General features: G+C 41.0%; 1 protein-coding gene across 5 annotated transcripts in view; it reads right to left on the reverse strand.

Annotated features, from left to right (window-relative positions):
• Positions 1 to 23,724, reverse strand: part of rbms3 (RNA binding motif, single stranded interacting protein) — a 287,297-nt gene that overhangs the window by 129,443 nt on the left and 134,130 nt on the right. For all 5 annotated transcript variants that reach the window (XM_044170807.1, XM_044170808.1, XM_044170812.1 and 2 more), the window contains 2 exons: positions 19,084 to 19,142; positions 3,413 to 3,504 (listed from right to left, as the gene is read on the reverse strand). In XM_044170807.1, coding sequence (XP_044026742.1) covers positions 3,413 to 3,504; positions 19,084 to 19,142 — 151 coding nt within the window. The remainder of the gene's footprint in view (positions 1 to 3,412; positions 3,505 to 19,083; positions 19,143 to 23,724) is intronic.

The following is a 23,724-nucleotide window of genomic DNA, read 5'->3' on the forward strand; positions in this document are numbered from 1 at the left end:
AAGAGGGAGAAACAGCTAGCTTGGCTCTCTCCATAGTTCAAAAATACACTTAACATCTTCTAATAAACACATTTTGTCTTGTTTGTTTAATCTTGTTTAATTTGTAGAGGTATTTTTGAACTTTAGACAGAGACAGGCTAGCCGTTTACCCCTGCTTCCAGTCTTTATGCTAAGCTAGGCTAATCACCTTCTGGCTCTAGCTTCATATTTAGCGCACTGACATGTGAGTGGTAACAATCTTCTCATCCAACTCTTTGTAAGAAAGAGAATAAGCATATCTCCCAAAATCATTATTTTAATGTAGGGCTAGGCAACATAACTAAAATTAAAAATCACTTAAAATTACGAAATAGATGTTGTACTGTTGTGCAGTAAATCAGAGAAATACTCTTACATACATTATTCATAAATGTAAAACAAAATCTTCAAAAACTTATTTTGTTAGTTTTTAATTTGAAACAACAATGTTTGTCATACTGTCACAATACGATTCCACAAAATTATACTAACACACACACACAGACACTAACAGATGTCTATTAGTATACTCAAATGCAAACATTAGCACACACATTTGGATTTATTAATTTTTACATGGTAAGACAAGCAGGTATATGAAAATATACACAAACAAATTTGTATTGGGTTTTGTGAATGTACACAAAAATAATATAATGTTATGTGTATACAAGCACGGACATAACCATATATGCGCGCAAACACACACATACCTATGCTAAGTGCTTTTATCTGTGACTTGCGTAGAGGTGAGTGACAGGAAGGGAGGCACAGGGGGGAAGTGTCCTTTAGGTGTCTTAATTATGGCTCCTCTCCTCCCTCTTGCTGTCACCATCCCCAGGGGAGGGCAAGACAAAAGGAAGGCAATGTTTCATCTCTGCTGCCTTGGTATTTCAAATTCCAAGGGGAGTAAGAGGAGAGAGACAGCAGGCTGTTACATTGGAGGAAGAAGAAGAAATCAAGTGACACTTCCCTTTTCCCTCTGTTTCTCTCGTTATACCTCCTTTGCAGCTGTGTTTAAAATAAGGCACCTTAATAAAAGCGTTTTAATGGCATCAAGGCAGGAAAAAAGGCACAACTTGATTACTGTGACGGTTTTATTTAATGAGCTCAAAGCCTCTGGCTCTGACTTGCTATTTGTTTATTACTTTGTTGTGGAGAGATATATGTGACAAAATGGAGCAGAGGGAGTGAGAGAATGAGGCTGAATGCGCTTATTATTGTGGAAGTCGTCTGTGGCGTTACCAATCGTCGTCGTGATTTACACCTTTCTGAATGCACACCTGGGTTTTTCATCCGGCCTCGCCAGGGGAATGCTGCTCCGCCTTGACAGAGCGGAGGGTGTCAGAGACACCTTGGCAGGTAGGCAGACACAAAGACAGCCTGCTGTTAATTATTGATGGGAATAAATTGCACTCATTGGATGTTTGGCAGGGGAACACATGGTGGATGTGAATACAAATGTGTTTATGAATGTGTGAGTGTGTGTGGGTACAGAGGAAAAAGAGATGGCAAGAGAAAAGAGCATTAAGCAAAAGAGAATGGGGTTAGAGGAGGTGAGATGAAAGAGGAGGAGCTGATAGAATGCTACCTGGTAAAGAGACATTAGTGGGATGCAGAGGAAGTCTATAAAAGCAAACTACTCCTTAATGTCTCTCACAAGTGTGATAAAAGCACAGAGCTGCAGCACAGAATGCTGGGCTTTCCATTTGTGTGAACAGAACAAGGGGACATTCAGAAACAAACTATTATACACTAATGCTAATAGAAAATGATTTTGTGAATGTGCCCACACACATATGCAAACAAACATTCTTAAAAAGGTCAGCTCTTTTGTTTTGTTTTCTCTCATGAAAATATTGACTGAGAAAAGGGGAGCAATGCAAAGTGTGGTCTTAAAATGAGATGGGCAAAGAGCACGGCATCTTATCTGTATTCTGAGAGCCTGCCCTCTTATAAATATTGGAAGAAGGACACTGGTGGGGAGAGGAAACGGCCAAATGGTGCATTTGAGAAATGGCACACCTGAGCACCGTACGGAATATCATCTCCTCCTGTCAGATCTCATCCCATTTGATCAAAATAATTGCCACCTTCATAGTTATCATCAATTCTGTCATCTTCACTGGCGCCACTGCCATTCTCCATCTCATCAGGGCTTCTTTGGCCTCAAGGGGGGGATTTCTGGATCAGATCAAATGGGGACCATCTCGTCTGAGAAAATCACTTATAGTATACCCTCATAGTAATCACCATATTCATTGCTTTAATGCTACTGACATTTTGTTCACCTATTTAGATATTCTGACACTAGCAAATCTTCGGCTGGTACAAAAATAGCCTGGTTTAGCCATGCAGGCTCGTCTATCATAGATGTCCGGAGAGAGGGCCCTGCTGTGCTTTAGTCTATGATGATTCTCTGTGCAGTCAGCAAAGAAATGAAAAATTTAGAAAAGAAAAATGAGAAAAATTAATGATCACTGCTAGCCTGGACTGAAGGTTGACATACACTAAACAATATCACTGATGTTCTTGTTCTGGAACCACAGTTTTCTGGGGTATAGCTAACGAGCCAGTTGACAATCTGCTAAAACTGACAGACAGCCAAATATGTAACAATCAACATTCATTCATAATGTTAATATACAATACAAGATTCTAAGGTTAAATGGTGAATAAGTACATACCCTACCCAGTGTGTTTTTTCCTCTAAGCCATACCTCTCCATGTGTGTCTATGTCTGTCAACCTGGCTCCATTGTGCAACTCACTGGGGCCCTCTTTGTACTGCTGAAACAGCCTGTCTCATCTGCTTCCACTTTAGCTGGCTAATAATACTGCACAACATAGGACAAGCGGCTGGTCAAACTTCAATTACAGCAGGGCCAGCTTACACGCTGGCAACCAAGTTAGTTTGCCGTGGAATAATGCAATGCACACACATACTCTCACACTAAGTCCACATAACCACTTGAAACAAGGGGCCCACACATGTACAAGCAAAGTCTTCATACTGTATTGTATGAGACTACAGCTTTGCACAGTCACAGAGTGTCTGTAAGATAAAACAGACCTACATGCACCACAGTTCCCTTAGAAACTTGTCATATAACGATGCACAAATGCAGTTACAAGCCCACATTTAAGAGTCTTCTTATGTTAGAGTGAAGAAGTTTGTCATTATACAGCAAAGCACTGTGGAAAATGACTTTCTATGAAACTGTGTTTATGGACAAAACCAGTTTGTATGTGGGAGCTTTTCAGATCCACCAACATCTATTAAGTGTGTTGAGTGTATGATATTAAATCCCTTGAGGGAGCTGAATGCACAACAAAGTGCTAATGATAATGCAAGAGGAGGTGGCGATGCTAGCTTGTTTTTAAACACTCCTTACCTTGGCCATTTGGGCCTGCACCCCGGTGGCTTTGAGAGACGACACGGCCTTCTGTGCTGCAGCTGGGCTGTCAAAATCCACAAAGCCATAGCCTGGAGAGAGAAAAGAAGAGAGGGAGGGGGGAGGAGGGGAGAGTAAAAAGAAAAAAGACCGGCATTAGTAAAGAAAAAATGAAGGCAGATGACTAACAAGGAGACTGACAGGCACTTGGTAATTGTAGCAGTAATAGGTTGGTAACATGACTACAGAGGCTGCCAGTTCTCATATCTGGTGAGCACTACATTGTTTGATAATTAGCGACACTGACGTTCATAGGGGAATGCTATGCATCTTAATTAGTAGCATGGATGAGCGATTTAGTAATAACAAACCCCGGCACCCTTCCCACCTCCACCTCCACCTCCACAGACACATTTATGCATATGCAAACACGCACAAACAAAAACACAAACACTGAGTAGCGTGCAAATCAAGAATGCAGACCATCACTGTTGCACTTCTGTTGAAGAGAAATTCTTATTTGTAGTTTGTACTTTAATGACGACTAAAATGCATTCATTTCACCAAGTAGAATAATTCATGTAATGTTAATTTATGTATAGTCCATGATTGAAAGTCCATGATTAAAGAAATGATACACACACGTACACACTAACATACACAGAGAGACGTATCAATTAATTCTTCAGAACATCACTGAGTCATTTTCAGTTTTCACTTGTTCAGCCTTTTGATTTCCAGAGACTGGCACACATCGTGTTCCTCAACACCCGGCATATTAACACAACCCCATTTCACAGCCTCCATAATCCTCTCCCCGGTAACAAATCTCTCAAAGGTTGAGAGCATACCAGAGATGCTGCCATTTCTCTCTCTCTTTCGTCAACTCTGTCTCTCTTACATACACATAAACACTCAGTTGTATTCCTCACAAACACAGTGTTTCTGTCCATCTTACTGCCTTCCTCTGCCCCTCTCTGTCTCTAACACACACTCTCTCTCTCTCTCTCTCTCTAATTTTTTTCCTGACATTAACAGCCACCAGCCCCCATCTGGAAATTCATCACCAGAGGAAAGCGGAGGGAATGAAATCTGCGGCTGTGATTTATGAGTTATTGTGATCCCAACGTTCTCCGGGATGTATCGGAGACGGGGGTCACGTCTGTGTTAATTAAAATTTGGTGGCAGATTAAAAGCAGTCAATGGTGCCCTCTGATCCACTGTTTCAGAAGGAAAGTGTAATTAGAAAAGGATAATGGGTGTGAGATGGGGGGAGACTCGGCGCTGTGGTTACCCCATCATGTTTCAAACGATCATATACTAACACACGTTTGAGCACACACATACGTGTAACACCTTATTTTCTCACCATGCGTCACCCGTGTGCAGTTTGCTACATACAAACATCTCACTTTCTAAGACATTCGAGGTGTGTCTCTATGTGTGGTGGTGGTAGTGAGGGGGTGGAAGTCTGGGTCATTTTCCTGTCGGATGGAGGTGAAGGAGTGTGGAGTAATGTGAAAATCATAACCTGTGGCGGAAGAGAAATCGAGTGCAAGGACTGATTAATGGCCAGCTGTTAGAGTGGGGCTGGGAGGGGTGGGTCTTTAATTGTGGAAATATGAAGAGCCAGAGTGAAAGGCCTAGATTCAAATACAGGCGACAGCCGGAGAAACTGTAACCTTTATTTAAGTAACTTAAGTAAATGCAATCCACGATTATTTTTTAAAGAGGCTGCAAGTAGACAGTGCATCAAACCATTTCATCACATTAGTAAACCTAGAATTCTGCAAATTTAAAGAGTATTTAACGAAAGCAAAGCTTGTCAGTTGACATAAGAGCAGCTTATAAAAAAGTATTTTAATTTAGGTTCAACCAAATTACAAAAAGACTTCCTCTCTTGCCTTCAGTGGTATCTACCCATGCAGATAGTTTGGACTTTCTTTGGCCAGGTTTTGCGATATCTGTGTGAGATTTCTGACTCCTCCCAAATACAATGGAGGTGAATTGGGTTTTGGCTGTGGTGAAACTGACAGCAACGTGTCTTTTCGGAGACAGTCTCCCTGTAAATGTGGATAATCCACAGACCACGCTGCGAACAGTTCCCATCGGACTACAGATGGTTGATAAACTACCAACATAAAGTGCCTTGGCATAGACTATACAGTCTCTGGAACTCTACTGGACGGATGAACACCATTCTTCGAAAATACATTTCCTCTTTTGGTGTTGATGATGGTGGAGGAGAGTGGTGTGTAAAGGGCAATCCACATGGAAAGTTTTCTGGAGAGTTTTTGACACTCGTTTCTCCGCCGCTTTTAGTGGAGTGTATTCTCCACAGTTCAAATCTCATGTTTTCTATATGTTGTGAAATTATTAACGATATCTATAGCATTCGCTTTGAGCATTGTTTCAACCATAGGCATATATTGAATAAAATCAAATCAATCGATAAATTAAAAAATGTGGCTTCCTTTCCGTAAACTCCTCATGGAGCCTTCTTGGACACAATTTTTGTCCAGTAAATTTATGATGCTAGTCAGCTTGGTGAAGAAAATTTGTCTGGCCGCTGTCCTCAGGAACTGTGCTGCTGACAGGATTGCTGATGACAGTGACGTCCAAATGGAGATCTGACTTGCTGACGTCTCACTTATGATATGGATTCCCAGTAACACATTGCTCCAAATTCTCCCATAGGTTTTCAGTTTGGTTGAGATCTGGTGACTGTGAATGCTATAGTATGTGATTCACATCATTTTTAAACTCATTAAACTGTTAAGTGACACCTTGAGTCTTGTATGGAAACGTCCGCATTAATTTTGTTTCTTCACTCATTTGGTATTCAGGGTTTTCCCTTTAATTTGTCTCATGTTTGTGTTTCTCTGTTCACAGTGAGGTGGAATATCCAGAGCATCCAGGATTCTGTTTTTGGAAAGACATGTTGCTGTTGAATTTTTTTAATGCAATTTTTCAATGCTGTGAGAACCACAAACAAAATTCCATTCACCTCAATTCCACTTCGATGGAGGCAGAAAACTCAGAGATGGATCTTTCCAAACATTGGCAAGAAAAACAAAACTAGCTGCATGGCTAGGTACCACCAGAGGTAAGTGTTTTTCTATAATTTGGGTGAACTAACCCTTTAAACATAGTGCAGGCCACAGTGTCTTTAGATCTAAGAACATATTAACAGCACATTAAGAGAACCACACAGAATGTTACTGAGGCCCTCTAGGCAATAGCTGATTATCTTTAATAACCAGAATATTCCAATGGTGGATACTTAGGACCTCCAATTACAAATATAATATTCACCTCACTACCACCTGGAGTGCACTTATCAAACTTTCAGCAGGATGAGGATTTTAGAAAATGCTGACCTATATTCAGATGGCTCTGAATGGAGAAAGAAGTGAGGGAAAGGCAGAGAGATAGAAAGTGAGAGAAAGGGTGTGTACAAACTGTGTACAGGCAGAGTGAGGAAGAAGGTTATTTGGGGTCAGCTAAATGCACTGAAGAAGACTGAACTGACACTCAGCTAGCTGCCTCCAGTAATAAATAGTTTGCTCTTCCCCTGTGCAATAATTGTAGATGATATATGCATAATAATTCTGTAATGTGGAATGTTTGATCTGTAGCCACAGGGTAAAAGTGTTAAAGGCTTGTTTTGTTGCATTGGAGAATAATAATTCAGAGACATGGAGACATCTGAAGCCTCTATTTGTGTTTTTATCAGGCAGAATGGTTGTGGAGATTATGGAAAAGTCAGTATGTATATGTGTGTGCGTGTGTGTGAGCTCCTCTGCTTCAATATTTCAGTTTCAGTATTAGTTAAGTGAGTCATTCTGGCTCATCCTCAAAGTTGAAAGAGTTAAGTTTAGGTGTATACATTATATTTAGATATATTTAGATTATTAAGATTTAGGATTGGGAATGATTTTTTTGCACCTTTTTTAAAAGGAAATATGAACTACTACAGTACTACGGCTATTGTACATATGGTATTTTCTTTTTACATTTTTCAAAAGACAAAAGACAATATAATTGTTTTTGGACATGGAAACAGCGTCTAAGCTTCATGGCAGCGGCTGACTGACATTGGAGGACCAACACTGTTGTCCCCTTTTTCTTTTAACAAACCTACATGGTGTTGATTATGTACCTTTAGCAATTAAAGTATGTCAGTTCAACATTTAATATTTGGGAGGACCCATTGTGCTGTTAAGTTTGCATTTCACTAGGATATTGGATATATAAGTTACACTGACCCTTGGTTAGTCACTAAGCAGAAGAAAAATTTGAGAAGAAGCAGCAGGGTCAAGAAACCTTACACTCAATTTAAGGCATCACATCTCATGCACTTAAACAACACATACACACCCCTACTGCTATATTCAATGCAGGTACTCTAGAGTTACTTTCTCAAGTGGGATGTAGAGGGCAAGGTGTTCCCTTGAAGCCTCTGCAACAACACAAACATCCAATCGATAGCTGTCACTTAAAAGCAGCACAAAGTGACCGACTACATGCGTGGTTGCTGATCATGCTGTGCAGCCGCACACGCACACTGAGTGGCTCAAGTACACATACAGTATACAGTACACACACACACACACACACACACACACTGTATGTACAGACACACAGACTGTCTCTCTTAGAGGAATAAAGAGAACATGAGCTGCCATATCATATTTCCTGGTCTGGCTCTAACAGGGAGCCTGTCAAGATAAAAGCACCATCTTCAATCAGTTACTACAGGATGGTGCTATGCTACCACTGCTTCTATTCTACTATAGCCCCATGTGACTGTGCTTGTATGAATGTGTGTCTTAGAGGCAGGGTTCTCCCTAAAATAGTCCCCCCGCGGAGGGTCTAGAACTACAGTAGATGGCACCTCGGGTTACGCTCTCCACAAAAGTCTTCAGTGGAGAGTGGAGATAAGGGACTCATTACAGTGTGTGTATCAACGTATCAATCATCCATGCATCATTCATGCACCGTCAAATTATGCTAATCCTAATTACTTCTGGGGAAATTACCATTCTTTATCTGCTAATAGTCGGGATTGTTTGGGGTTTCCTACCCACTATATCCACCACCATTTTCCCCAATATTTCCATTTTTCACATTCTCATATTCAGCAGCTAATGATCCCATTTTGCACTGCATACAATGGAATAATAATACCCTAAGTATGAATAATGAATCAACGACAAGTCACGGAGCATTACAATGGTGAACGGGGCAAACAGTATAATTGTTTACGTCCTTGTGAGTCATCAAGAAGAGTTCTGAAGCTGCTGTTGCACATGGGCGATTAATCATTGTGGTTACATGTATGTTAATAATTCGTACTTTGCATGTATAAAAGTAATTATGGTTAATGGAGGAGATAGATGGGCCACTCCATGGACAAATATGCATAACAATGACTGGAATATGATTCTTATGATTCATGGTACAGCCGTAGTACAGCATCACGTTCCATTCTACAGTATGTGCATCATTTCAACCTCGTCCTGCCCTCGAACTGCAGATATACTGTATGTGTACAAATGCCTGCATTTAAATGAATTTATGAAGATTTTGAGATTCGAGTAACTGTGTGTCATTTATGAAGCCAAATATTCACTAATTCCTGCTTCTCAAATGTGAGGTTTAGGGCTGCAGCTAATGATTAATTTTTTGATGTGTTTTTTAAAGATGATCGCTTAGTCTATAAAATGTCAGAAAAGAGTGAAAAACGGCCATCAAACGTAACAAGAGGTCATGAATTAGTTTTTTTTGTCTGACCAATAGTTCAAAGCCCAAAGATATTCACTTTACAATGATATAAAAGAAATGCAGCAAATTCTCACAATTGTGAAACCAACAAATGTGAGAATTTTTTCTGTGATAAATTACTAAAACAATTACTTGATTAATAAAAATGTTGATTATTTTTCTATCAATCAATTTTGGTTTTTGGACTGTTGATTGGACAAAACAATCTGAAGCAGTCACCTAGGGCACTGGGATATTGTGATGAGCAATTTTCTCTATTTTCTAAAATGTATTAGACTTACTGATTAAGTGATTAATCAAATAAAAATAATAGATTAATTGATAACATAAATAACTGTTAGTTCCAGTGACACAGCTACTCTGTTGTTGAGAAATTACAGTTTTGTTTATGTGTCCTTACAGAAACATTTCAGAAAAAAAGAACAACCTGCATACATGAATGAAAAGGAGCTTTTTAAAATGTTTTTATTTAGTCCATTTGGGGGTTTCACCAGCCCTTCCTTTAGGGAGGGTGGTGGTTTTGGGAGGCTGTGGTGAGCTGTGCAAACACTGAGGGAGTGCACAGGGGTTTTAAATAGCGAGGTGGCATCCATGACTAACTGCGGCCAAGTCAAGACCGCCTTGGTCGCACTCCAAACCCAGAGGAGAGCATCCTCACTGGGACTGCATTCCTCTGTCCTCCTCCATTTATCCTGCACCACCAGCAGCTGATGATAAATTTTGCGGCTACCTTCCACTAAACCATGTGGTGGTGTGTGCATGAATATGTGTCTCTGTACCTGTGTGTTTGTTGAATGGGTGTGTACAAATTCTTGTGTGTGACCTCCAACTTTCTTGTTTGTGTGTCTGCATGTGTGCGTACGTGAGTAAACAGGGGAGGATAATAAATCTATCTTTCAGCCGAAGGATCCCACAGAGAAACATCTGCAATGCATATATTTTTTTTACGTTGTGTATTAAAATGTTAGCTTTGGGCAATGGACTTCTGACCACTTCACTGCTGTCAGAGCATTAACACCACAGAGAAATGACAAGTCATAAGGCAACACTTCCCCAATAACACTACAGCCTCATCTTCCTCTGACATCCTATAAAATCAACAACCGTGTTTCCATCTGCAAATAAATCTCCAACAGCTCCAAATCCACATAGTGTTCCTGCACACATAAACCTAAAGACACTTCAGGGAGATGAGGTAAAATTTGCAAAAACATGCTAACTCAAACCCATGCAAAATGCTGTTGGAAATCGCTTCCATGCACCCACAGACTGCAACTCTTGGAACTACTAAAAAGATCCCTCATTTACTGTGTCCAGTGTCACCATCCTGCCTGCCTTGTGCTTGGAGACAATACCCATTTGTTGTAAAATAACTCTCACAGAGAGCTCTTCTATATTAGACACTGGCGAGGAGATAGCGGTACAGGCAATTAACTTATCAACCCTGCAACATGGATTTATAGCTAAGGCATTCGTCTCGGGCTGAAGCAGCCATCCTATTGGCTGTATTGTATTTCTTGTCATCTTCTCTCGCAGGTGTAGGAGTGTCCTTGTCAGAGAGCTGTAGTCGGGATCTGCAGAGGGCAAAGTGCCAGGGCTCAGGGCCAATGGGGCCACTGGCAGCTCATTGGGCTGAAGACAAACTTAACGGGAGGTTGAAAAAACAAATTCGTTATCCAATATCTGTGCAAGTATTATAGATGATTTCTGTACAACAGCGCGACACCTACAAAACTGATGCATATAGTTGCAAAAAGATGGATGCATTAAGATGGATGCACTTTAGGGATGCATCTGCTTAACATTCATGCAACCCTGATGCTACTGTAGCAACACATTTTCTCCTTTTCTGTAATTCTTTATAAGCTAATTCTATTGTGAATGCCAAACCACACTGTAGAAACAGGTCAAATATTGTATTTTTACATACAGTATGAGTTTACAATAATGATTTCCTTTCTATCTCAGCATTCCTTTCTTCTTCATTTTACTCTTCCTTTCCTTTTTTTTCCTTTTCTACTCTCTTTTTTTGTTCCTTAATTAATTCATATCTATTCACACTCATTTGCTATAGCACAGCACCATATGGCTTCGACTATATTTTCAGCTCTAAATTCAGCATGACAGTTGAGACACTATTTAAAATATGTGTGTTTGTTAGAAGAAAGGCTTAATGTTATGTTGCAATCCACACTGTGCTGCTAAATAATGGTATCCAGACAAATGGAGTCTGGTTCCAGAAGACCTAGCTTCTAGCATTACCTCTGACTTCTCTGGAGATAAAAGATTATCTTCACAGACCTGAAGAGGCATTCAAAAATAAACTATTCACGCATTTAAAGAATATCTACTTATTGCTGCCATTCACTGATTTAAAGTGGCAAAACATTTTGTGAAAGGAAAAAAAAACTGTCCTAAACTGTGCAGACATGGTCTTCATTCAGATCTGTAAATGACATCACAGTTCAACGCCCTGATAGCGCCATCAGCTTTCTAGCTTAATAGCAAAACCCCAATGTGTTTGGTGCAACATGTGAAGAGCACTCGAGAAAGGTTTGAGACCTGAAGGGTGTTAATTACTTGTCAAGAGGTTGTTAAAATGAGACCCGTGGCAGAAAAGTGAGTGGCTATACAGAACGTTCACACGGATATCTCAAAGAACACACACACAGACTCACATATGCAAACCAGCATGTATATTCACACACATTCACTCACACGGCAAAGCACTAATACTTGCGACTGTACAAGCAAACATAAACTTGTAAATGCCAGCATACACACACAACCATGCATGTTATCGTACTGTGTGCCCACACTTTCATCCACACACACACAAACACACACATGAACGCACACTCAGGTTAGAATGTCAAACAACCTTGAATAGCTGCTCATTATGGTACCCGTTGATGTGAAAATGCCACAAGCAGTATAACCACATCTTTACACAAAGAGCAGGTGCAGTCCTGCATTCACACTTCCCTTTCACTTCACCTATAGAGTATCTTAAAATATCTGCTCTCCCATCATTCCAATTATACCTGGAGACTATTAACTTTAGTATTCATTCTGGGTGCCATCTTGTGGGCCACGATATTATCCCCATTTTAGCAGCAATTTGTAATAAGCAATGTAATCATGTCAGGTACTAGGCCTGAAAGCACCACCAGCGAGACAAGGCTAAATATTTGAACAAGGCTGGATCAATGAAGATCAAGCGCGCTCGGAACATGGACAAAATCTCCAAGTAGAGACAAACATTAAAATTTGGACAAAGACAAAGTGTCCCATTCCTCTGAACAACTATGTAGCCCTTTTCTTTGTCTCGCATCTGTTAGTCATTCATGAGGAACGGCCTGGCCGCCCCCAGCTAGCCTTCTTCTTCACTGCAGTTATGATTTATGCCTTCCTTAACTAATCAAGGGTATGATCATTAGTCAGGGGATGTGCAAGGGGCCAGGGCCTTGGCAGGCCAGTGGAACGCCATATCTCGCATTGTGGTTCCCCTGCCATCCCCGGGTTAGGTCCAGGATAAGAGATGACTAGGGGTACGCCCCCTCACCTTCCACCAGTGCCCTCTGAGGCATTTGTCAACAAACAAGACAAGAAAGGGAGCTCTGGGATGTATTGTAAAATGGACTGAGCCTATGACTAGAGAAGAAAGCCACGGTGATGACACAATCTGCAACAGGGACTCCCAAGAATCTGTTTGTACTTTGTTGAAATTTATTTCACATTTTTCAGTCTTTGTTTGGATCCAGAAGATGGACAGTCAACAATAACACTTCAGAAATGAACAAATTCCCCAAATTTGCAATGGATCTGTGTGCAAAAAGACTCTTGGGAAACCATGGTCTATTATGATCCATGATTCTGTGGCTCCTGGATTTCACTTCACCACGACCTCCACACACACACACACACACACACTATCATTAAAAATACACACGCATATACAGATGACGACCACACTGCATGCAAAAACAGCACAGGAAGTGGAGAGGGTACAAAAGGTCAGAGCTCAAGGAACGCAGCGTTGATGGCCCGGCTGCTTCTATTTACAACAAACTTAGCCAATCAGCTTACTTTACGAATAGCCAACTTGGAACTTACTGGAATGAAGATTGAGGGGGAAAGGGGAGGGAAAGAGGATTTTTGTGTTTGTGTATGTGTGTGTATGTGATCAGGGGGTGCTAACAAAGGCTGCGGGTGTTATCCAATGAGGGTCTGCATGCTGAATCTGTCCAAATCAATGTGATTATCCCTCAGCTATTGCTAATTAGAGTCATTAATATGCAATGCAAGCAGGAAACAGCACATGCTTTCTCTCCCTCTCTCCTTCAGCTGATCTTGCCTCATTCTGGAATGGCTTTGAGGGAACAGAGGCATTTGGAAAAGGTCCGTTGTTGGCCACACTTCAGTCGAGATTCTCATCTGCACATAATTCACTTTCAAAGGGCAGAGGGGGCGGCAAAGAGAATCCTTAATTGTGGCGGCACCATGTACAACATAGACAAATGTTTATATCTCAGCCCTCTAATGAGAAACCAATAACGGATGCAAAAAGCACTCTCTGCCCCCCGACCCCCACCCTACCACAAACACACAGATACACATGCACATGACAATGAAAAACAGGCCTTTTTGGAGAGCGTCACCTCATTCATCAATAGCCCTTATGCTTGGAGTCATGCAATACTCCACTCAGGCACTGATGCAGCAATAAATCAGTTTTTATAGAATGTAACATTGCCTATATTTCTCCATTAGGCTGATCCAGTGGTAAGGGCAAGGGATACTTCAGATTGTAATGGTCAAGATTCTGACAGGCTTTTAAATTGCACCATACGGAGGCTGCGTATGCAGCCCAGCTAGGCTAAATTGATTCAGTATTCAAAAGGCAATGTGTCCACATTTTAGGTAAAGTATGCAAAAACATTCTGCTGTAAATTCATTAGAACTACATTTTTTTTCAGATGGGTATTCAATCAAACATATATGTTGCTTTAATCTTTACAATCAAATGTTTGGATACTTCAAACATGATTTAAATTTGTTGGGACAATATAGGAAGTTAGCATGTTTTACATCAAGTCACCCACATAATAGAGTAAAGGCGACAGTAAGTCTTTCAAGATGCGAGTTTATGTAATGCCCTTGTGAGTGTTTAGCATCCTCATACAAAATGGATGGCAAGTTACAGGGCAAAGAAATGAACAACAACAAACTGCCGAACACACAGCCACAAGAGACTATCTTCTCATCTCATCTATCTCCCACAATTCAGTGCGGTGGTCCGTCGCGGCAGAGCGCCAGTCAGGCCGGTGAATCTCGGCGCAGCCTTATCTCCCAGCGGTTGAGGAGGAAACGGAGGTCCTTTAAAGGGCTGAGGTCATTTCCTCTGCCTCCAGGCTCTGGCAGGAAAAATAAAATGTCTCCATTCGGTCAGCCCTGCTTTATTTCAAATGCCGCCGCTGTCTTTTAAGAGGCCCTTGTGGGCATGGATGGCAAATGAGCAGTTTTGGGTTCTCGCAGTCTATTCCTTTTCTTGCTCTCTCTGCCATCCTCAATCCCCTACTCCATCTGTGATGCAAACCCCAAATCTCTGCTGTATTTCTACAGTAAATCTGAAAGTGCAGAGACAGATATATAGATAGACAGAGTATGAGAGCGAGAGAGAAAAAAGGAGAGGGGAGGAGAAGCAGTGTGCGAGTACGGAGGAGCATGAGAGCGAGAGAGAGAGAGAGATGAAGAGCTGAATGCCTCCTCTTACCCACAGCGCTTGACAGCCCTAAAGCCCTTTCACAACTTCCTGTTCCCATTTCTCTCTGAACTGGGCTACATCCAAAACATGTGTGTGTGTATTTATCGGCATGCACAGTTTATATGCTTCTGATACCCTTGCAAGAATATGAGTTTGTGTGTGTGTGTGTGCCTGGAAGCCTGTATGTGTGTGTGTCATAGAGTAAGGTAGGGAGCGAGGGAGTGAGTCAGTGCTGGGAAGATAGAGAGGCTCATTGCAAGGCCTGCATGGTGCGGTGGTGGAGGAGAGCAGCCAGAACAGACAGACAGGCAGGCAGGCACACATGCTGTGATGTTAGGAAGAGGATTGATAGATCTGTTGCATGGCCACTGCTGCTGCAAGAGCCTAACACACCTTAGGCAGATGGATGGGGAGTGCGTGCGGGTGTACGATTAGTCTTTGTGTGTGTGTGTGAGTGTGCCCTTTGTGTTGAGGTGTATTACATGGTCTTAGTGTGTAGTTTTTGTGATGTGGTACTTCAAACAGGGCTTTATAGCACTTGCACACACTCGTCTACTGAGGGCAAATGCATATGTAACAGTATGGTAGCGGGGAAACAATGTGTGTTCATTTTTGTGTGCGTGCCGTACCTCTGTTGGTTTATCATTGCATGCACACTAAAATATGCATTTCCCTAACACCTGACCTGTAAGTACAGAAAGCGTCATCACTGGTTTTTTGCTTTTCCACAACATATAGCCTCCACTCCCACACTTACTATTACATCTCACATAACATCAGCTATCCATCTTCCTTTCATCTCTCTCATACTCACTTTCATTCTTTTTATAGCCATTTTATCGATACAACAAATACAACACTTCTGCTACTGTATAAAAAGGCATTCATCAGCATTAACATTTATGTAGTAAAGAATAGTGGAATTCTACATCTAATATATAGGTACATAGTGTAGATGCATGTAAAGGTACACAAACACACACATATGCATCCCTACAGTAGCTATCTAGGTTGTAGGCTCAAGGAAACAAGCTGTGGTGGCATCTAACTTGTAAACTTGCACAATAACACTATCATTTATGTAAAAGATCGAATCACTTTTGTACAGCTTTTGCCAAGAAACATGTCCAGGAGACCCTGTAGAACCTGCTCCACGCTAACCCTGAAAAATACTAAAATAAAGTCATCAAACAACACTTACTGTATGTGGGATCTAGAAGAAAAAACTTTTCAACACAATTTTAGCCCAGTTCGAATAGTCAGCTGCTTCAACAATCAACTTTAAAAAGGGCACCAAAAATCTATGAGCCTGTGCTCCAGGAAAAAGTTTTCATTATAACTATTTGCATATTCTTAATAGTTAAGATTTTTTTAAATAAATTATGTATTTCATCTGATTACTATGCAACAAATCATGGATTGACATTTTGCTTTTTTATTAAGCTCATTTAATAAGCTATCAAATTTGTAGGCTTATCAGATACCAAAACACTGGATAGCAGTTTATAATACTATGAGACAAGATTTGACAACTCTGGAAAGTTATTACGGAGGCAATTGCCAGGTAAAACACCATGCATGTTACAGTGGTCTACCAGGAATGTGTGCTTGTAGATATTTGATTGGCCAAAGTAGGACCTTGTCAGATGACGTCATATTGGGTTGTGAAAAAGGTTGAATTGAAAAGTTTTTTTGCCAGAGCCATTTGCATCTGCACCCCTGCTGCATCGACGCAATGGATGTATTGAAATTGAAGAGTCTACGTTTTTTCTGCAGCATTCATGTCAGTATGAACACAGCCTAGTGGTGGCAATACATACATGAGCTGCCAGATTACTTTGTACACATACATATACTTTGTCTCTTTCTGTCTTCTCTCTCTGCTGGTATTACATTTTTGAGAATTTTAATCTACCTTGTTGGCAGAATAAATCATATCCTGCCAGTAAGGTATATGATTATCATAATAAAGGATATACTGTACCAATAGAGTATAATTACACTATATTATTAACACATGTGAATATTTCTTTAAGAACAGATTTTATGATATATAAAGTCAAACAAAATCAAACGTTTTTAAATTAATAAAATGAAGGGGAGGGAAAATATAAAAGCAGAGTAGACAAGTTAATCAGTGAGTACGAGATATGTTACCCTCTTTGTTTTCCACAGCCTGATTGTCGATCTGTCTTTCACGCTAGCTCTCTCGCAGAGATGACTGGTCCTGACCTCTTCTCTATCCTATTTTTCTCACGTTGTTTTTTGGCAGTGCGCTCACTGAGCTGAACTAAACACAAATAACACAAGGGGGAGGAGAGGAGGTGGAGCAGGAGAAGAGACGGAGAAGAGGGGTGCTCGCTGTGTGATGGTGGCATGTGGTGATAAGATGCCACTCTGACATTTAAGCAAGTGTCAGGGTCAGGGGGTCAGATGACTGGAAACAATGCGTGACTAGATCAGGGCAATGTGCTGATTTCGCTTTGTTACTGGGAGCGCAGATGCACGCCAGCCCATCAGGCTTCAATACGCCTGCTTGGCTGGTTTATGCTTTGATACCTGCTCACCTTTCAGGAGATAGTGAGATATGTACGGGAAAGATATGGAGTTGTAGCAGCAGAAATGATGATTTTTGTGCATCTCCTCTACTTGTCTTTCAAACACTAAAGAACTGTAATTTTCTCTTCAAGGTTACTCAGCCCTTCTCCTCACACTCTTTCTTCCTCTTCATTTCCCTTCTGTCCACCTCCCTCTCTCTCACTAGGTGCAGGGCAGGACCATCCTTTCCACTCATAAAATACGGCTGCTTATATTTGCTTCTTGGCATCTAAGCAGCACTGCATTCCAGGATGGTGACTTATGGGAAACATTGTCTGCCACATAACACAGTGCTAAACTGAGCTGATTTTTTTGTGCTGTGCATAACTCAGGTCAGCTGGACACGGAGAGGGATAACCTGTGATCGAGCACAGTCTATTTCTTTCATCACAGATATTGAAAGGAGGTTTACCTCTTCTTCTTTTTCTCTTTTTCCAGTCTCAATCTGCCTAACCTCCCTCGACTCTGTCTTTCTCATCTTTAATCCACCCTGTGCTGTGTCCTGTGACCTGTACATACATCCTTCCTACTAACATGCATCCAGTCTTGTCTTTAATAGCCCGTAGGACTCACAAAAACGGACCTGTCAAGATAATCAGCCCTCTTTTTCTATCCTCTAAAAGGCAACATTTTGACCCAGAGCATGCCTGGCAGGATAAACTCAGGTGTGGAGCAGGGTTAAGAAGGCAGCTTCACCTTGAAAGGCCACCCTTCTGAGCCCAGGAAACCACAAAAAGCAATTAAAAGTATTGATGGAACTTCAATAGCTCTTAAACAGTGCTGCCAGACACCTCAGGGCAAGTAGCACAATTTATTTATTTATTTTTCATCTCTATCGCTCCTTTCTCTACCTCTCTCTCCCTTTCTAAGCTGGTCTTGATCATTACCAACCAATTGCAATACGAAAACCAGAAAAGTGTGTGAAATGTATTTACAGCCATGCGAGGCAGGTGGCTGAAGTGAAAATAGAGCCAAGACTCCAAGAAGGTGAGTGTGACAATGATAGTAATTAAAGTTTATCTAATCCCAACTAGCTTGTTAGCCCTCTAATTGGTCCAGTATGCGTGTACGTTCAAGCATGTAAATGTGTGTAGTGTGTCTGCTCCAGAAACAATTTCAAATGAGCCAATAATGTCATCGCTGCATGTGCGCACCATTTACTGTGTAGACACTAATGGACCTCTTACAGAAACACGCTCTCCAAAAGATTGTCTTCCATATGACAAAACAGGAAATCGAAGAGGAGATAGGGAGGGGCTGAGACAGTGTCTGCTTGCCTGCTTATCCTCTGAAGCGGGGCAGCACCATCCAAGAGCAGGTTGTTTACCCGAAGCCTTCCTGCAGCATTAAGCCAGCTACTCGCTAAATGACTGATTTACAGCGCAAGGCTTCCTCGGCTGATGTCTAAATTTACGCTAGGGCTTGGATTGCTGTTCCTGTGACAAGACACAGTCTAAAGAGTGATAGCTGGTGCACTAAAACAAGGCAGGTGTACAAGACAGACAAACTAATGACTTACCTTTGCACTGGTTGGTGTTCTTATCCAGAATGGCCTTGGTTGACACTATTTTTCCATACCTGTAAAGACAGAGAAATTAAATTTAGTATTTTTGACTCAGAATGACCTACAGGACCTTTGACTGGTGGGGCAGTTCACTAAGATTGCCATCCCATGGTTAAAGTAGATGTCTTATTTTCCATACTCTCTGCCATTTAGTTGCAACTAGCAATTTGCAAAGTAGCACAAATGTCAAACGCCATTGGAAATAGAAATCACTTGAGGTTAATAACATTATGTTTATGGCTGACTTCAAATTAATGTCCAGCCCTCTGACATTTGAGCGAGTCACTGAACATTTTTCAAAGGTCTAAAAGCATACAAGCACATCTTAAACGTTAAGTTATCAGTATACAGTACAACATATTAAATTCTGATGAATTCCTTTCACATCTGAAAACTGCACAATGAACAAAAAGCTCAGTCTCTCACCAGTGAGACAGCCCAATAACAATACTCCTTTATTCTACAGCATAATAATCTGTTTAAAAAACTCCGTCTGAAACAGCGTGGCAATACTTCTGATAACCCCACATCTTTTGACTATTAATTAACACTTGAAAGAGTGAACACATTCTAAAATATGTACACATGCATTTTGGAAGTTTCTAGAAGTAAAACAAAAAGCAAGCATGGAATTTGTGATATAGTCCATTTTAAAACATTTCCGATCAACATCTGCTCCTGAAAAGACGGGAAGCTTTCTGGATCAATAAGTTACAAACATTTAGGTGAAAAGGTCTCAATGAGGACTTGATATTGTTTGCCAGGTGAGATGAATGATTGTTTTTATTTAATTGTACTCCTCATCTGGTTGATGAGATGGATCTTTTATCATCATCTTATCAACCTGATATTGCCTCAGATAGCCTTCTCATGTTAGGTTTCTTCTCATGTTATTGTAGGTGAGGCGCCTTTAACCAAATTTAACCTCTAACCTATACATCATTATTATTTCTGATCTTTTTTGACATTTGTGTAACTGGTAACCTACTTGGATTATTCGTGTTTCCACAAAGAGATTTTTAGGTCTAATACAGTGTTCTTTACATTTTCTATTGTATATTTATACAATTGATTGATCCTTTGGCATTTAAACTTCCTATTGTAAGATATGTACCTATTCATTTAATCCTTTGATGCTGTATTTTTCTTAAGTATTTGAATCAGTTTGATTCAGCCTTTTATATGGAAGTATTCCTTCTGATTATGTGTATATATGTATTTTATATTTTGATATTTGTAAACATATTCTTGTTTACAACTGGAAGAGCCCAGTAGAAGGGTTTGTTTACATATTTTTTGCCAGATAAAGGTCTGAGGTCTAAAACTAAATAACGTGAGCACAACTGATCGATAGTGTGCAAGGCTTTTGGGTTCTTTCACTAATATAACCTAGTTATAAGTAGCATAAGACGAGTAAGATGTAGTATTTGGCTCTGTGAAACCCAACACAAAAGTCGATTGTCCTCTGAAGTCCACTATGCTCATTATGTCATCGGTGTAGCTCCTTGCAAAACAGAAAGGTATAAAAATTGTTTATTCCACAGTTCTGTATGCACAGTGGGTTGCCATGAATTTTTTGGAATTGAAAGACTGACCTTACTGACTGACTGACAGTGAGTTATTCTATCTGCTTGTCTCAGCTAAAACTGCAACATGCTGCACTGTGTGCAGGGTGAGAAGCAATGTAGCACTGTAAGTACAGTATGTGTGTGTGCCAATCTACATGTGTGCATATACTGTATGTATTTGTATATGTGTGAGCGTGTGTGCAGCTGCGCCCTTGCTTGTACAATTGCACTTGTGTATGTGATGTATAAATGTCTGTGTATAAATACATAGGTGAGGACAATTCCCTGTGTGCTGAACGCACATCACAATGAGTTAGCAGAGGAAAGACAGCTACGCTCACCCACACAGAAACACACACACACACACATTCTGTAGGGAAGAAGCAGTGGTGCATCCCGGCCCATATTTCACCAGCAGGGGATAATTGTGCCATTTCTCAACGAGTGGCGGAGACTCTATTTACTGCATGCTGCGGTGGGGTGGGTGGTGGATATGAAGTGATGAGCCCCCGAGAAGAAAACTACCAGCTCACACACAAATACAGATTCCGCATGAGCACACACACACACACATATAAATATGCACACACAGTGACAGCACTCACCAATCAGTGGATTGTCTCTCTTCCGCAGATAAACAGGCCATTTTAGCTATAGGGATCCATAATCTACTGCAATAGAACAGGACTAACGTGCAATGTTTGATCACACTGAGACACTCTCAAGCATAAGATGAACATGGAGCAGTGAGTGTTCATTTGATTAGAGAACATGCAGAGATGGGTTAGCAACTCAGTATTTCAGAGGAACTTGCAAGTAAGAATAGGCGATAAGGGATACAGATATATATCAAGATGTTGTATTTTTTTCTTCAACTGAGAAACTACTGATTAAATAAACAGACAGAAATTAGCACTAGGTGATACTGACAAACTCAGAAATGTTGATATTTTAAAATAAATACCTCGATATCAATATACAACAATAGGAAACACTTTCAAAAATGAATAGTTATGTGTGAATGTGACAACCACACAAGAATGTCTCACTTCTCTTTTAACACTCAAACTAAAAATTTATATCACTCAACTATAAAGCAGTCTTCAACACTTGGAGAAGACATGATTTAAGATATATGTCAATAATAAGATAACCAAATCAGAGAAGATATAGAATCTTATCTCACAATATTTATATTATATTGATTTATTGCCCAACTCTATGCGAGCTACTGAGCTAGCTAGTATGTTTGTTTCTGTATTCCTATCTGTTTATTTGCACACAGATGTCTGCCCTGCTTCAGTACTTAGGTGAAAAATGTTGTATGCTTTCAGTCTGGGAAGCAGTTTAAAAACTGCTTTTGGCACAAATTGGGGGAAAGTTCTCATTAAAACTTTGTTTGGACTCTAGGGAAGCAGGAGACAGTAGCTATCCAATGCCAACTCATCACTGCTTGCCTCATTAAATGTTAAAGATGGCTCATCAATGCATCCTTTCGTGGTCCAAATACACACCACAAAGACACTGCAGCGAGATGAAAAGACAAGGTGGAAGGAGCCAGCTTTGTGCCCACAATGGAGACATATTGGAGACGGATGGCGAATGTGATCAGCATGTTCATGTATGTGGCGTGTGTGTGCGTGGCTGTGGTCGACCCTGCTGGCAGCTCCTTCGCCTCTCTGCCAGGCAGGCCTGGGGAGGCTTTGATGTGACAGAAGCAGTCCCTGTGAAGCGCAGGTTTAACACTGATGCTGTGGCCGGGATGCAGAGCCTGTCTCCACTAATCCTATTTCAATCACTCTCGCAGCCTCTTATCTCTGATTCCGCTGGCCCTCGGCCCTCCCTTCTCCTCACAAATCTTCTCCTCTCTCTCTCCCTCTCTCTCTCTTAATGTCTCTCAACAACCATCTCCATTTCTGTTTCCTGTACTGTATCCTTCATTTCTCTCCTTCTGTCTCTCTCTTCCTCCTCCCTCCTAATAGGAATCCCATGGCAATCATTCTGATGCAATATCGGATCAACCCCAAGAAAAGAAGACGCCAGAAATTAAACTGCCTGTAAAAAATGGAGGCTTTATGAGCTATTTCAGGCTGATGAAAATGCACAAATTGTGGTGGATGTAAAACATGTCATTCGTTTGACAGCTGTCTGGGCACTGAAATGCGATAAAATTGAAGCTGAGCCGAGGGCAGCTGCATGCACACGAGTGACATCCCAGAGCTGCATTTCTTTCTTTCCTCGCTCTCTTGCTGGATGAAACGATCCAGGTGTGTTTCATTTCCGTCATCAGAACTGGGAAAGTGAAGTGGCTCTTTGCTGTATGTGGGCAGAGAGAGAGCTGGCCAGAACCACAACACGTCACTGTGGTGTTGCTGGTACACAGGAAAGCACAGCGCAGGAAAGGATGGACGGACCACCCAAGTGTTGTGTTGAGACTTTGCCCTCAGCCTTTGGACACACTCTCCAAAGGTCTCTCTGTGTGTGTGTGTGTGTGTCATTACACAACACTGCAATATCTTGAACCCATCTGTACTCCGAAGGTCTTTGTATACATGCTTGGTAAGGTGTGAGTGTGTGTGTGTCTGTGTGCACAAGTAAACTGTATCTGCATATGACTGTCCATCTGTGCCTGCAGATGAAGATTTGAATATAGTATATGTACCATTTGAGTAAACTGGCTCCTACTTTTTGATGAAATGAAAAGAAGTGTAGAGAGAAAGAAAGAAACACATGCAGATAGGGTTAGGCTTTACTGTGCTCAGCTGTGAGACTGAATTGTATAAAAGCAGAAAACTCTGCTTCAGGCTTGTTCAGCACCTTTGGCGCACCTGTGCTGGAGGATGGGGCAGGCGCCACTATGGAGAACAACAACTTCAATTTATCAGCTCTTGTAGGCCTTTACGCAAAATAATTAGCAGAATGTAGATAGTGTTCTACTCATGCTGGAGCAGGTGGAGCAGACACCCACCATCCAGATGCACTATTTGCTCTGTGTAGCAAATATTATCCAGAGGGGTTTCATAGGCTT

The sequence above is a fragment of the Siniperca chuatsi genome, linkage group LG17 (assembly GCF_020085105.1).
Source record: "Siniperca chuatsi isolate FFG_IHB_CAS linkage group LG17, ASM2008510v1, whole genome shotgun sequence".
NCBI lineage: Eukaryota > Metazoa > Chordata > Actinopteri > Centrarchiformes > Sinipercidae > Siniperca > Siniperca chuatsi.